Source organism: Gadus chalcogrammus, chromosome 13 (genome assembly GCF_026213295.1).
Source record: "Gadus chalcogrammus isolate NIFS_2021 chromosome 13, NIFS_Gcha_1.0, whole genome shotgun sequence".
NCBI lineage: Eukaryota > Metazoa > Chordata > Actinopteri > Gadiformes > Gadidae > Gadus > Gadus chalcogrammus.
Genome location: NC_079424.1, coordinates 20,237,695 through 20,254,487, shown reverse-complemented (window position 1 = coordinate 20,254,487; position 16,793 = coordinate 20,237,695). Strand labels below are relative to the sequence as shown.

Genomic DNA, 16,793 nt, shown 5'->3' with positions numbered 1-16,793 from the left:
CTAGTCATCGTGGGCGGTGCTAAGCCCTCCAGTCGCTATTCCCCTTTCATCTGTGACGTTTTCCTGATCCTCCTCAAACTGGTTGCGATGCTGCCTCAGCCAGTCCCTCGACCTCCACCCTCCTCCCCTCCTCTTCCTCCTCCTCTTCGACCTCCACCCTCCTCCCCCTCCACTTCCTCCTTCTCCTCTTCCTCCTCCTCCTCCTCCTCCTCCTCCTCCTCCTCCTCCTCCTCCTCCTCCTCCTTCTCCTCTTCCTCCTTCTCCTCTTCCTCCTCCTCCTCCTCCTCCTCCTTCTCCTCCTCCTCCACTGCCCACCACCCAGCCTGCTCTCTCTCAGTGCATTACTCTGATGTGATTTGGCGGTCTGGGGGACGGCTGGACCTGCAGCCTACAGGGGTCAAATGGAGATCCAATTATACTTGGGGGTGGACAGGCTGAAAGGGGTGGGTTCTGAGTTCCTACACTGTAAATACCACCTGCGGCCCTTCTTTCTCTGCCATGAGTGGGATTGAAGTGTGCGACTGACTGCCTTGCGACTGATTCCCTTTTTACGTTTTCTTTTCCTTTTAACAATCCAAACATTGGATAGAGCACATGTGCGGTGGGGTCTGTCCAACGGTTGGTACCTTAGTCATTCCTAGAGAGACTTTGGTTGATGAAGCCTTGGGCAAACCAGTTACTCAACCCCTTTTGTTTGGTTCATCTGTAATTCTTGGACCGTGCGTTTCCGACAGACATTTTAATTAGTGCGGTAGATCATTATCCTTAGCTCTGAGGGGTGTTTTATAATTAAAACAAATGCCGTGGCTTTGACAAGCGTGTGTGTGTGAATTATGGAGGATGGAAAAACAGGAGACTTATTTTCTGCTAAAGGTGCAGCCGGGCGATAAGTTTGTCTGACTCTGTGCATGGTTATTGGGTGCGGCTGTGGGTGTTTCTCTGTTTGTAGTTGTGACTGTGAATTTGGCTGTAGTTGGTGGTGTTTTCGCTTGGCTGAAACGTAGGACTCTGTTCTCTTGGATTGTAGGTGTGGCTGTTTTCATGTGTTAGTGAGCGTTTTCATGGACCTACCCGTGTTTTTAAGCAATATGGCTATGTTCTGTAATCCGTAGTTCTAGTGTTTAGAAGACAATAGAATACAACTTTATTTTCCCGAGCCTTGGTCTCAGCCTCAGAGACAAAAGAAGAGCACAAACAAAATCTCAATGTAGAAGGTGGTTGGTGTGGCTAGCTGTAGAGTAGTGCCCACTTTTATGTCATGTTGCAGACACTTTTCTCCAACGCCACATACAGTGAATACTTTTAGATGCATGTCATTAAGGGAGCAGAGAGGCATCAGAAAGGCATCACCCAGACTGTAGACTGCAGACATTGGCGTTCAATCCTGGAACCTTTGAGCTTGGAGTCAAACACCCTACCCACCACCAGACTATCCTGTTTTGTAGTTCTGCCCTTGCAGCTTGGTTCTCTTGTCACCGTTGGGGTAATCTGTGTGTTCTGTAGGTGTGGCTGTTTTCTGTGGGATTTCACTGACTTCCTTCAACTCGCACCTGTGGCTTGAGATTATTTGCATTGTCCTACTATTGTTTTTTGTGAGCAGATGGCGCACTAACAACGCAGCACGCGCAGCGTCAAAGTGCAATCACAGGGGGTAGTGCCCTGAGCAGATTGCTAATCAACACTCTTTCATTTCATTTAGGTTGGTGGTACTTTGCTACGGCAACAGCACCAGGCCCTGGATTGGATTGTGGGCGGGGAGTGTGACCAATAGGAACAGTGGAGAACATGCAGGACTCTGCCTCCAACAGCAAGATGGCCAATCAGGTGAGGCCTACTCCAGTGGTAAATGCCCTGTGTTTTGTAATAAAAAAAACCAACGTATTTTAATGGCTATATGCAGATATCCAGAAAATGAATGGATACCTGCCCTACAATTTGAATATTCTTGTAATAATAACGGATTGATCAAAAACAATTCACAAACTTTGTCATGCCTCCATTTATCTTCAAACTTACTAACATATTTTATCCTCCTGGGTCAATCTGACCACAATTTAAACCTGGATAATATTATGGACAATGGACAATATTTCAAATTGTTACCCTGTTTCTTGTTGACTCCTTCAAATAAAACATCCCCCCCTTATTACATCCAGAATGCCTATTGCGTTACAAATATTCAAATAACCATAAACACTCAATTTACTAATTTACACCAAAAATTGGAAAGAAAGATCTTTCCATTTTTGTAAGGTAACCCCTCTGCCGGTGGTTGAGACGCAACAGAAAATTGCATGGAAAACCCATTATCATGATCATTTTATGTTGTTGTCCCCTTTTAAATTATGTAAAAGTAATTCAATATGAAAAACTCTTATCTAGAGACGTTTAACACAAAGTTTTAAAAAAACATCCCCTCTATTCCATGGCTTTTTCATAGTGTGTGATTCTTCTCTTTTCTTCCATAGGACCAGAACTCCAAGCATGTGGACAACCACAGAGAAACAGACGACATGTCGGACCTCACCTCGCCAAGCCGGAACCCCAAATCTCCAACAAAGGGCTCCAAGCGCCACAAGATGTCTCCTTTCAAAGTGACCCTGCTGGACTCCTCGGTGTACGAAGGGGAGATCGAGGTAACAAAGTGTGGAAACGTACTGTAAAATAAGCAGTCGGGTTCTGCCGTGTGAGTGTCTTACCCTATGTGTGGTGGCAATTAGTGTATCAACCTATCACCTCCGTTGCATATTTATCCCACCCATCACAGGAGACGTGATTAAATGTCAGGGTTCCGGGACAGTCGGTAATCGGATTTTGCTTTGACATTGTGATCTGATGAGCTGGAGCCACATCCGTGACACGGGCGTGGGCTTGTGGCGTTGTAATTGGATTTCATAGGTTGAGTGGACAGAAATCCTGCAATGACAACAATGTGTACAGATAGCTGCTTCTGTAAAAGCACTCCCCATGTCCATTTACGCCCAAGTGATCCCGACTTCGTATTGTGCAGAGTTTGGAGGGGTGTGTGCTGCAGTTAGAGGCCTTGACGCCACACAAGGTGGAGTGGAACTCCATTTATTGGTTCTGTGACAGAGAACAATTCTCGGCCCAGAACAATTCTCACTCATGGGCAACCTAAGGAGCAGATCAACCAGAGGAAGGAGATGAGATGGAGGAGATGGGAACTGAGCATCGATGCTATACGGAGCACAACATAACACAATGCTTTGCTATACAGATCTCTTATTTGAAGAAAAATGTCAAAGTTATAGAATTAAAATCTTATCTTATCTCATATTAAAGGTCAAAAGTATGTACATTTTTGGACTAAAGGGCCGGTGGCTCTCATAAAAAAAAGGTATTTTTCATTTATTCTGAGAGAAGTTAGGGGCCTAATTGACAAAATTGTCGTGTCTGAAAAAAGTACTTCTGAGTGGAAGGGTCACATGACATACCGACCTCTCCTCTGAGGAGCTGTCCAGACACACCAATCAGAGCACGGCACTCCTGTCAGCCTCCACTACCCATGTGGCCAGACCTTGCTTCTATGTCAATGGCTCTTGGCTCATCACTGAACAGACAGACAGACAGCCAGCCAGCCTGGTCCACCTATAATCAGAAAAATGCGTTTGTTTTTGTCTAGACAGGTTTTTTTTTACGATGAGCCAGTGTACATGAAAGACTGTGGGCCCTATTTTAACGGTCTGAAACCTTAGAGAAGCGCCAAGCGCAAATAGCTTTGTGGGCGGTTCTATGGCGATGTTGGTATTTTACCGGCGCAAAACTGACTCTTGCGCCTGGTGCAAATCTAGAAAGGGTTGGTCTGAAGTAGCCTAATTACCCGTAGGTGTGGTTTGGGCGTAACATGCAATAAACCAATGAGAGTGCCATCTACCATCCCCTTTAAGAGCCATGAGCGCATTTGAAACTGACGAGTTGATATTTTGACAGCGCGTCTGCAGTCTTCGATGAGACAGATGCACATGAATTTCAAACTTCAAATGGCTCAGTTTATGGCCAAATAATATGGCCTAATTCACACATGGAATAAGGTTTTCTTCCACAACTTCAGAATCCTCAAATTTTGGCAAAGAAAACTTAACACACATATGATATGCGGTAACTGTGGTTCTATTTAATGATATACGCAATACATTATAAACATTGTTTCTTATCAGTATTGTATGCATTATCGCTATCGACTTGTGTTCCTAATATGCATGTGTCCCCCCGTTACTATACATTGGCATGGACTGTATTATGCGTTACGCGTTTACCGGTAGTTTGCGTTGTTTTAAACAGATGGACGCACACACGTGCGCCCGCATTCATTAATTCTCTTACATGTACACACACACACGCGCGCCCGCATTCATTCATTATTTTTAACACTCACTCGCGGTAAAACAATGTTTTCTCAGTATGAAATACGCATCAATCCTAAAAGTTATGGGCATGTACACGATGTCTGTGTTAAGAAAATATGTGTTTGCTGTACGGTGTTTGCAGATTTAAAAGTACAAATTATTACCTCTGTATCAGCTGTTCTTCCCAAATAATTTACCAAGAATGTGTGGCTAGGTAGATGAGAGAAGCATAGTGTAAGCACAAGCAACAATATCCATGCGCCCTTAAAATAGCATCTGAACATCGCGCCACTGACTTTAAACCAGGTATTTTCTGGTTTGAGGCGCAAGTGATTTCTGAAACTGCAAAATAGCACCAGGGAACGTTTGCGCTAGTACACGCCTCCCCCTTTCGCCAACCGCCCCTTGGGGGCGGGGGGCAAATCATTCCCTAATTTACCGATGTGTGGCGCAGGAGGGAAAAGAACACTCTGCACTAGTTGCAAACTAGCAACGACACATGCGCCAGTGAGAAAGTCAATTGCGCCGGATGCAAGATAGGGCCCTGTATGTGCATGTGAGAGTCTGTAAGTGTTTGTGTGGTTTGAGTGTGCATGTACATGATTGTGTATGTACTTGGATACCTGAACGTTGGTTTGTGTGTGTGTGTGTGTGCGTACGTATGCGTGTGTGTGTGTGTGTGTGAGTGTTTGAACTTGAGGGTGGGAAAGGGAAGAATAGGAAGAATGCTACACTTGCACCACCACAGCTCCACCACAGGAACAATGTAGGTCCTTCTCTGGTCGCCACAGCACTGCTTCTATTACAGGGAGATGAGGCCGAGACAAAAGACGGTGCGCCCTGCCGGTTCATTTCCTCCGGGCTCATCTCCTGTCCTTACAGTGGTTGGCTCTTGTTGGCCGCGCCACAATCAGTTGACAAATGAGCCCCCGTACCCTTGTAGCGTCCCTGCCCCTTCTACTCAGCGCCCACAGGAACTAACACCCCTCTCAATGCAGTGAGAGACACGTTGTTCGAGTTCTGTCTGCGTCCACACAATAACACACACACACACACACACACACACACACACACACACACACACACACACACACACACACACACACAGACACACAGACACACACACACACACACACACACACACACACACACACACACACACACACACACACACACACACAAACAACCACAGAACCACACACAGACACATACAACCACACTAAACACACACACACACACACATGCATGCACACGCGACACACACATACACTAACAAGCACACTACATGCTCGCTCACACACTCTCTCACACACATACACACACACAAACAAACACACACACACACACACACACACACACACACACACACACACACACACACACACACTTTTCTTTGCATTCACACATACACACACACCCACCCACCCACACACACACACACACACACACACACACACACACACACACACACACACACACACACACACACACACACACACACACACACACACACACACACACACACACACACACACATATTTGCCGCACGCACGCACACACACTCACACACACACTTGGTCTTCTTTCTTTCCATCTTTAATTGCAGGGGTGGGATGTTAACTCTTGCCATGTCATAACCCCACTCCACAGAGCTCCAGCCTCCACAGCTGAAGGGTGGTGTGTGGACGGCAGAGCTCCCCCCCCCCCCTTCCCTGGGGAAAAGACACTGACACCGGTGGAACTAACCTATCCATGGGCTCATTAAGTTAGGATTCATGTGCTGCTGTTAGATGTGGTGTGTCAGCCTGTGCATGTGTATGTGTGTGTGTGTGTGTGTGTGTGTGTGTGTGTGTGTGTGTGTGTGTGTGTGTGTGCGTGTGTGCGCGTGTGTGTGCGCGTGTGTGAGTGTGACTGTGTGTAAGTGTGTGTACCTGTGGGGATGTGTTAAGGTAAGTGGCTCTTCTCATAAGGCCGCCAGACAGGCAAGAACAGGGTGCTTCATTGGGCGGCAGTAGCTCAGGAGGTAGAGCGGGTTGGCTGGTAACCTGAAGGTTGTTGGTTCGATCCCCGGCTCCTCCTAGCTGAGTGTCGAGGTGTCCTTGAGCAAGGCACCTAACCCTGACTGTTAGCTCCCGACGAGCTGGCTGTCGCCTTGCATGGTTGACTCCGCCGTCGGTGTGTGAATGTGTGCGTGAATGGTGAATGTGAGGCAATATTGTAAAGCGCTTTGAGTGGCCAATGGTTAGAAAAGCGCTATATAAATGCAGTCCATTTACATTTACATTCATTCCCGGCTTCAGAATTTTCTCCCTCTTAATTTTTTCCATTTCAATGTTTTGCAAAGATCCGGTCGGATATCCCCCTGCCCTTTGGGTTAGTCTCCAGGGACGACAGCAGCATGAGGTTATGGGTATGAGGATCTAAGGAATAGCTCCCTGGTCCGGCCTCGTCAGGTGATTTGTTTGTGTGTAATTTCGCCGTCCAGCACTAATGGCCATAACGACCCCACGGAGCGTGTGGGTGTTTGTGAACGTCTGTGGGGGCGAGCGCTGGCCAAGATGTTTGCGTTTGGCAACCTACTTGTTGTTAACGTTAACATGTGCACTAAGAGGCGGCGATCAAAGTGACTCACTAAATAGATAGTGGCATTGCTTTTGTTGTCAGGTTATCCTGTGGAGTCACGCTAATGATTATTTATCTTACTCTTTGAACTGCTGCTTTTTCCATTGTTTGCTTTTGCTGCTTTTCTCTGGTTTCAGGTGAGGTCACCTATCTAAAACCCTTTTCTGCTTAAACAATAATAACAGGAGGATATGTGTGTGACGCATAGTAAGCTTTGACATTTTTTAGAGGCAAAGATGGTTCAAACTATTTCCTGTCCAGCTGTGGGGTAGGTTTACCCATGAACCCATTTTCTGCGTCACTCCACAGAGGACTGGACTCAGGGTTTTGGCATGTGTATTTACCTAGGCTTCTTACAACGTTTACCCAACAGCAAAGGGATTTTGGAAGGAAAAGAGGGATAATACAGTATCTGTTTCCTTGGCAACCATTTGCTCCGTCTTCCTGTCACCGCGGAAACTGGGCTCCAGGGTAGAGGAAGCTGTGTTTCCAAATTGAAGCGTCAAGATTGTTTTTTAATGCAGCTTAGGAAATGCGAGTGCGTGTACGTGTTGGCGTGTGTAGGTGTGTGTGTGAGATGTAATATTCATTCTTACATAGCGTTATTTGGTTATTTATTGTTTGGTATTACTTATTACAACAATTACTGTCACAATCACAGTTACTGCCTCTGTTACGAATGACAAATCATACCACGTAAGTGTCTCAACCGCTGTGTTTGCTGACAGTCCAATTCAGTCAATGCTTAGTGTGTTTGGCTTTGGGATCCTATTTTGCTTCCCTGTAAAGTAAAGAGCGTAACAAATTCATTTTTTTTGCTCATTTATTTCAGACTATTTAGGAGATAGGAGCTGTAAGAAATCCACCCATCGATCATGGGACATTGATCGTGGCTGATTAATACGTCACTGCAGGCAGGCAATTGGCGAACCGCTCATTGGTGATACCGATATGATGGCCGAGTAATTTGATAAGTGCATCGTCGATTTCAGTCAGCTAGAACACACCATTAACGTCAAATTGGATCAATTAGATGGAATGAAGACACATTTACGCAATACAACTATATTCAAGCAATGAGCAGGTGCCAGCCGCAGTTCAGTTTACCAATCAGTCAGTTGTTGAAACTTCAGGCTTTTTGCAGTATTTATCCAAAAGACTCCAAGACTTATTTTCACAGGTTAATGCTAAAATATAAGGCGCAAAACAAAATATTCTGGTTTGGATCCCTAATCGTTCTAGCCTACCTGCAAGAATCCTTGTCTCTAATCCTGCATCTTCAGGACTGGTTCATAAGATTACATGTACATAAAAACATGTCAGTCACTTTGGATGACAGCTGATAGTATAAAACAGCATTGAGTTCTTTATTCAGGCATGAAAATCACTCACCTTTCGGCGAAATTCGCCGTTTTGAAACCAAAATAGGTGACCTCCGTAAATCGTGTAGATTCGATGAAAAAATATTTATGGGGGGGGGGGGGTAGGTTCAGAGGCCGGCCAGTTTATAGTCCTCCGTAAAGTGCTGTACTTATGCTGCGTTGGAGTATTCTCTGCGAACCGACTCGGATCTCGGATCTGACGCCACGCCCACACTTCAAGCGTTTTATTATTTAGCTCGGTCGTTGGAGGAAAACATGGACCCGGAAAGCTGTTGTCGCGGTAGCATTGGCAGAGAGGACCAGGCGCTCCAAAATAAGTAGGCTATAGGCCATAGTCAAGTCAAGTCAAGTTTATTTATAGCACATTTAAAACAACAGTAGTTGACCAAAGTGCTGCACACGAATACAATATATTTGTGTACATAGGCAGAGATACGGACGCAGTAAGGTATTGCGAGTGATTGAAATTACTATTTTAACTAGGGCTGCAACAACGGATCGATAAAATCGAAAAAAATCGATCAGTATCCGTCTAGTGGTCCAACCGAAAATTCTGTCAGCTGCTGCTGCTGCAGACGTTGTGCAGACGGGCTCGGAGTCGGCACCGCGTGCATTAACAGTCATTCAAAGCAGCGGTAGTAATCACACAACCGGACGGTGTAGAAAGTCCCGTCAGTTAAAAATAGTAATGCCGTTTTTAAATCCATGTTAAAATCGGCAGGATATAGAGATAGTTAGCTTATAAAAAACAACTAACCAATGGTCACAAACAGTGTCAAATGTGATGTGTTCAGGTCGGCTCAGAAATACGATTGATGCGTTCAAATGCAGCAGAAAAAAAAATAAAAAAAATTGAGATTTTGGTGAAGACTTGTTTTCCCAGTAATATAAAATAGATAGTAAAGATAGAATTAATTATGACCTGTTTAATGTCCTATCTTGAACTATCATCTTATCAGCAATTAAAGCAATATTACAAGTTCTATTTCAAGGAGTCTCGAAAATGGTATCAATAGGTTTGACCGGTTAACCATGGACATCCCTTATATACATATAAAAGTATATCATACATTGTATGTTTCTTTTTTGTGTTATCCCAGTTATGTTTTCTTAATCTTTTTATTATTTAATATTACTTTTAATAGTTCCGGGACGTTGGAGCAATAACCTGGTGTTTTTACATTTCAGTCTGCACTGTGAATTTGAAGTAATAATTCCGTTTTTGAATAAAGATGCGGCAATTCCAATTTTATTTTTATTTTTTTCTATCCGATTCATCGATTAATCGATTATTAAAATAATCGTTAGTTGCATGGATACCCCGGACCCCCCTAGAGGGATAATATCCTTCTCACCTTTTTCACCCCTGACCCGTTTTCATGCCTGTTTATTGTGAATCCATTGCAGAGTATTTTGCGTAGTATAGAAGATGTTTGAGGAGCAAGCAAATTTAGTCGTTGTTAATGCTAGAATATGAGCAATATGAGATGTATTCAAGCCTTGATAGGCCGTCTGGACCTCTTAAGTTCACATTCTGTTTCTCTCTGCAGATCAGTCTGGCCTTGAGCCCATCTCCCAAATAGGTCAAAATGATGTGGCAAAATAATCAATTGCCGCACATCCATGGCCTGACTGATATTCAAACTTGAATAGCCGGAAGGTCTCACAAGGCCATATTTATTCAGCGGCTTAATTGATCTTAAGGGCATCTCAATTTTATAGCCCTCAACATTGCTTGCTCCCCGCCGACGTGTCAAAAATGAGAGATGTCTGCATATAATATCACGCCCCCTCACCACACTTCATTTCAGAGTCCATTTTCTCTGTCAAAATATGAGATGCCCTCTGACTGTTAAAGCCCTCTCCAGGGCCGAGCTGCTTGCAAGCGCTTGCAATCATGAGGCAGGCTAAGCAGTCATGACGGGTGCCTCGAGGGGGGTCTCAGCCATCACCACCCACCATCGACAATCGCCCTCTATCCTAGGGCTTTAGCGCTGGCCCACCACCACTGATCGATACATAACACTTGGGTATTATTTGGAATATGATTATCTGCTCAGCCATTTAGAAGATGCTTTCCAGAAGACCTTTCAGCTCGCGGACAGAAAGGTGCAGCCGCTACTTCTGGCCCCAATATATATAGGATATATATGTCCTATATGTTCTTAACATGTCTATTTTATGCAAATTATTATTTTCTTTGTGAGTACTTGGCACTTCTTGGCGATGCCTTCCACTCTCTTCTACACTGGCACTGTATTGGTCACATCTAATTAATAAAATTAGTTTGTAATGATCACGCTTGAAATGGCAGAATGGACCCAAGTGTGTTGAGGACCCTACTGGTTTTATTTTATGCACACAGAACAGAAAGCACTGTTATTTACGATCATTTCTGAGAAGTGAACCTGTTCCGTAGTGTGGATTCAAAAGCTTGTTAATCTGTTGAATGTACCCGTATCCTTGCACCTTTGACACACCTTTTTGTCCCTTCTTAAAGTCAATTCCTTTTCCAAGCGAGATCTAACAAGCCGCTTCTGTGCCTGTACAAGGACATGGGATTTGATTGTGCACTGCAAGTTTTTGTGCAAGTTTCTATTCTTCTAACTTCTATAATGTTATTTTCTGTGTCTGTGTGTGTGTGTGTGTGTGTGTGTGTGTGTGTGTGTGTGTGTGTGTGTGTGTGTGTGTGTGTGTGTGTGTGTGTGTGTGTGTGTGTGTGTGTGTGTGTGTGTGTGACAGAAACACTCCAGAGCACAGGGCCTGATGGACATGGTGTGTGAACACCTTAACCTGCTGGAGAAGGATTACTTTGGCCTCAGCTATTTAGACGCGGACACACAGAAGGTAAGTCAGTCCTACTACCATGGAAAGCCCTCACACATACTCACAGTCACGCACACACACCAACACATGCACACACACACACACACACACACACACACACACACACACACACACACACACACACACACACACACACACACACACACACACACACACACACACATACAAACTCATACGCATTCACACAAGCATCAGCTCATTCCCACATGCATGCACACACACACACACACACACACACACACACACACACACACACACACACACACACACACACACACACACACACACACACACACACACACACACACACACACACACACACACACACACACACACACACACATAGACACATATAGACACACATAGACACACACATGAGGCTTGTGAATGATATGTCCAAGCTCTAATCACACTCTCACAATTGACTCTTTAATGGGCAAGGATACATACAGAGGAAGCCACAATTTCTGAGGTGTTCATTTCATATTTCGGTAACAAGTCTTTTGATGCTAACCAACACGCAAAGGTTGCCGTTTGACAGCCCCATTACGAGTCATGTAATGAGGTATAGTATTCCACAGCCTATCACTCTACTACAATTATATAGTAAACAAAACATAATAATTTAAAATGCGTAAATCACAGGTTTTGTTATTCACAGACACACAAGCCCGCAAATGAACACAGAATTTGCAGAGCACGGTCGCTACGATTTAAAGTATGACGGTTCCTGTCAAAGTCTTCTCAGTCTAAAACATCATAACAAAAAGACTCCAAAACTCAGGAGTCTCAAGAGTAAACAAGGGAGCTCCTGAGGGCCACCCACCCCTGCCCTCCACACATACATACACACCGTGGCATTCTTAATGCGCAAGCCTACCTCCTTACCCCAAAGTCCTGTAAGGACCTCATTACGTGACTCGTAATGGGGCTGTCAAACGGCAACCTTTGCGTGTTGGTTAGCATCAAAAGACTTGTTAAGACACTGTGGGTTGGACTGCATTGATCTTACCCCCAGCCTAAGGGCAGGTATGCACTACAAACACAATGGAGCAGTACACAGACTACCTCTGTCCTCGTCCGGGGAAGGAGGGGGAGGAGGTGAGGGGGAAGGGGGAATGTCGAGAGGTGCACAGGAACTGACGTTTATTTTGCCCGACGTCTGGGCTGCAACCCACTGTCCCACGGTGTGTGAAGCCGGGTGACAGGTCATGACTTAATGGCAGGTGTCTGGTTCACCCAAGCGAGACCCAGGACTTACAACAGCTGACGGGAGGTCGTACTCTTCTTCTTCTTCTTCTTCTTCTTCTTCTTCTTCTTCTTCTTCTTCTTCTTCTTCTTCTTCTTCTTCTTCTTCTTCTTCTTCTTCTTCTTCTTCTTCTTCTTCTTCTTCTTCTTCTTCTTCTTCTTCTTCTTCTTCTTCTTCTTCTTCTTCTTCTTCTTCTTCTTCTTCTTCTTCAAAAAAAAAAAAAAAAAAAAGAAAGATGTCTTTTGCTGTTGTATTTGTCAAAGTTAAACACACTAGATTCTGCTTTTCCCTCACCCAGGCTTATACTGTATAATGGTTAGATTAACCGTTATAAAATAACTCAGTTCAGCAGCATGATTAAACATAGCGGCACTGGCTTGCCTCTATGTTAATCTGTGTGCGTCTGTGTGAGTGTTTTGTTTAACGGGAATCTGGGTCTGAAGTCGTCCGAGAAACACTTCTCATTTCACCCCCAAGATGGCTATGATACTGCAGACCGCCTCATTCCCCTCCCCTTCTCACCCCCGGGCTCTTCATCCTCCCCCCCCCCCCCATCCTATTCATCCTCTCCCCCCTCTCCCCCCCACACCCTCATTCTGCGCAGCTCATTCCACACTGAAGGGGTTCTGATGCACGCCTGCCATTATTTTCTCGAGGCGCTAAGCACCTAAGGCTGCAGCAGCTGGTGGGTCGCTGGTGTTGTTGGTGGTGGTGGTGATGGTGTCCAGGAACCGGGAGATCACTGTCGGATCACTATGAGGAGCGATGCATTCCAGCACACACTTCTAATTCCTAATGTGGCAGGCGCGTGTTCGCAGGCGCGTGAGATGTCTGCAATGATGCTGTCATGTAGAACTTTAGACACAATCTAAAGTTTCGTCTTGTCCAGCACATCCAGGTTCTGGAAACAACCCTATCCTCACGGAACAGGCACGGGGGGCAAAGCAGGCCGCCTTTAGATCTTTTTTTTGGTACTTGCCTTTGAAACTGGCTTTGATGAAAGGAGGGATGGCAAACTTGAGTGCGCATGTGTGTTGAATGGCATGCCGTCATGGCCACCCCCGCACACCCAGTCAACCCCTCCTGAGGGGCAGAGAGCTAATCAGAGGCGGTTGTTTAGTGGCAGACAATGCAGGGTACAGATGCCGAGGGGAAATTGAGAGACTGTGTCTTTCAGCAGGGTGTTCAGGTGTCTGTCTGTGTGTGTGTGTGTGTGCGTGTGCGTGCGTGTGTGTGATGTGTTTTCAATGTGTGATGTCATGTCTTTCAGAACTGGCTGGACCCCTCCAAAGAGATCAAGAAGCAGATGCGTAGTGAGTTTCTGATTCATTCAAAATAATGTGCGACTATTACTGATATTAATCAATGAACGTCAGAGTTATTTTGCTTGGTTTCTTGGCTGCAGTTTGTTTCAAATGGTATCACATTTGTTGAAGATCTAGAATACAATCTATTTCAATATAAATTAAATGCTGAATCATTGTGGTACTCTTAATTCATACTGAAGTATATTCCTGGAACAAACTTGTGGTATGATAAATAAAATAATAACCACCAATTCACATTTCTCTTCTCAGACACCCTGTGGCACTTCGCCTTTTCAGTCAAATTCTACCCCCCAGATCCCTCCCAGCTGACCGAGGACATAACCAGGTACACACACACACACACACGCACACACACACACACACACACACACACACACACACACACACACACACACACACACACACACACACACACACACACACACACACACACACACACACACACACACACACACACACACACACACACACACACAGGCGCATAAAACCCACACATGCATACACACGCACACATTAATGCCTGTACTTAGTGCAAATTGGTGCCTAAAACGCAGCCTGAGATGGGGCGCCTTTGAAGTGTCTCTGCAGCAGCCTACTACCGCACATGATTAACCTGTTTATTAGAAGAAGTAGAACCCACTAAGAAATGCTGACCCCCCTTGCCCCACACCTGCCTCCTCCCTCCACAATCCCCCGTGGGTTTATAAGGATGGAGTCTGAGTAAAGTACTGTGGATTAGCTCACCAAGACATTCCTCTCAAAGCTACACTTTCTACTGTACCAACACCCTCTTTCAATCTACCCCCCCCAATCAACTACCCCTCCAACCACCCCTCCACCTCCCCCTTACTGCCACGGACCAACTGCCCCCTCCCCTCCCCTCCCCCCCACCAGGTACTACCTGTGTCTGCAGCTGAGGGACGACATGCTGTCGGGCAGGCTGCCCTGCTCCTTCGTCACCCACGCCCTGCTGGGCTCGTACGCCGTGCAGGCCGAGCTGGGCGACTACGACCTCGACGAGCACGGCTCCGACTACGTCAGCGACTTCCACTTCGCGCCCAACCAAACCCGCGAGCTGGAGGAGCGGGTGATGGAGCTCCACCGCAACTACAAGTACGGTGGCCCACCCCCAGACGCTTGAACCCCACGACAATGACCACGACGTCTGTACCCTTGAACAAGAGATGCCCTAGCCTAGCCTAGCCTAGCCTACTAACCAGCTTATTAATCACATGAACGCCGTCGCTGTGTAGCCTGATAGTCTGGGGGTAAGGACTTAGCTGAAAGGTTGTTGGTTTGATCCTCTACAGTCTTCCTTTTGCCATTCTTGAGCATGTTTTCTGAAACACTTACATCATGCTTCATGTACGCCGCTGCTGTGCGATGGAGTCGTAGTCTAGACTCTAGTGTTTAGGGTGTAGCTGAGGGGGTTGTAGGCTGGAAACCTCGACAGTCCACCGCCATGTCCACAGCCAGGCAGTAAGCGTCTTAGAGCAAATTGTCTTTACTCCCATCTAACCAGTTGACCTAGGCAAGAAGTCCAACTCCTACCTGATTATTTGTGACGGGTGTCGGTAATATTTCCTGGTAGGTTATCTTAAATAAAATGATCTGCTTAATATAACTAAATAGAAATATTTCATAAAGTTATTTGTTTTGCACTGTTATGTGGATTTAATTTTTGTTTTTTGTGGCGAACTTTAGCATTTGCCTTTCCTGGATCATATTTATAAGAAACATAATAGTTAACCCACAGCCCTTTCCAAAGTGCACTTGATGTGTCATGTTCTCAAAGCATGATGTAATAAACAACATCCGGTACTTACATACCGATTAAGTCATTTAAGCACATGCTTTTATCCACAGCAATCTCCTTCTGAGTAATCATAGCATTCCATCGGTGAGAAAGACACAGTGCCACACGACCAAATTCAAACAAATACGAGCACAGGATATAGCTGCAGGAATCCCACCAAATGGGCTGGTAATTGCCCCAGACGGGTATGTAAGATAAGCATATAGGCATGCTATCGCAGTGAGTGGCAGCTGTGGCGGATGGATGGAATGGAATCAAGCCATTCAATTCAGTCCTCATCATACATGTTAACTGTACATGTCTCCCACCTGGCTTGCTACAGGCATCTCGACAGGTGTGGGCCCTATTTGTTCAAGCCGAATACCTCCTTGGTTGGCTGATGGTGTATTATTTATGAGATTGCATCAATAAGGAGTGCTGACAGGTGGTATCTCATATCTCATTTCGGCGCCCAGTTGGAAGTTTGCCAAGTCCTCGACACTCTCTTCTCTATAAATAGGCCTTCTTTGTTGGCAAACAGCCAAATCTGTGTCATAGACGTGTGGGTGGTCATAATAATTGTTGTTACTCTAATAATAATTACAGTAATATCGGTTATAACTGTAAGTCAGTAATTGGAAATCAGTAATATATCTTTTAAAAAAAACTGTTGGCAAAGTGTTACAATTAAAGCAAAACAAGGATTCATAGCAATACAAGCGGCTGGAACAGAAAATAGGTTAGTGAATCGGTCAAATAATTAAGTAAAAATCAATATGAAATCTGAAAGCATAATGGAATAGTAGTCAGTAGGGGGGACGGGAGGGCTTTCAGAAACCCGTGGTGGAATTCATCAACTGTATTAGTGAGGTAACCCCTCCCGCTGGGGATCTGAAACTGGCTGCATATTATGCGATTTGGGGAGAGAAATCACGTAGGTTATCATTTATCCTGTAACAACATTAGCTCTGGTGTTCCACAGGGGCATGACTCCAGCGGAGGCTGAAATCAACTTCCTGGAGAACGCTAAGAAGCTGTCCATGTACGGGGTGGATCTCCACCACGCCAAGGTGAGGACGTTGTCCTTGTTATTCCATTCAAACATGGCCCTTGTTTACAAATGATCACCCGACTTGTTCACTCAAGCGCGCTGCTGTTGTTTACAAATGCTCATCTTCCTTGTTTACAAATGCTCACCTTTTC

The 16,793-nt window shown here is 45.3% G+C and overlaps 1 protein-coding gene across 2 annotated transcripts in view; it reads left to right on the top strand.

Moving 5' to 3' along the window:
• The window catches only part of LOC130401722 (band 4.1-like protein 1), a 79,094-nt gene that overhangs the window by 42,050 nt on the left and 20,251 nt on the right, over positions 1-16,793 (top strand). For both annotated transcript variants that reach the window (XM_056605645.1, XM_056605644.1), the window contains exons 2-8: positions 1,700-1,824; positions 2,469-2,636; positions 11,114-11,218; positions 13,738-13,780; positions 14,045-14,120; positions 14,690-14,908; positions 16,573-16,660. In XM_056605645.1, the coding sequence (XP_056461620.1) occupies positions 1,786-1,824; positions 2,469-2,636; positions 11,114-11,218; positions 13,738-13,780; positions 14,045-14,120; positions 14,690-14,908; positions 16,573-16,660 (738 nt within the window). In that variant the 5' untranslated portion in view covers positions 1,700-1,785. The remainder of the gene's footprint in view (positions 1-1,699; positions 1,825-2,468; positions 2,637-11,113; positions 11,219-13,737; positions 13,781-14,044; positions 14,121-14,689; positions 14,909-16,572; positions 16,661-16,793) is intronic.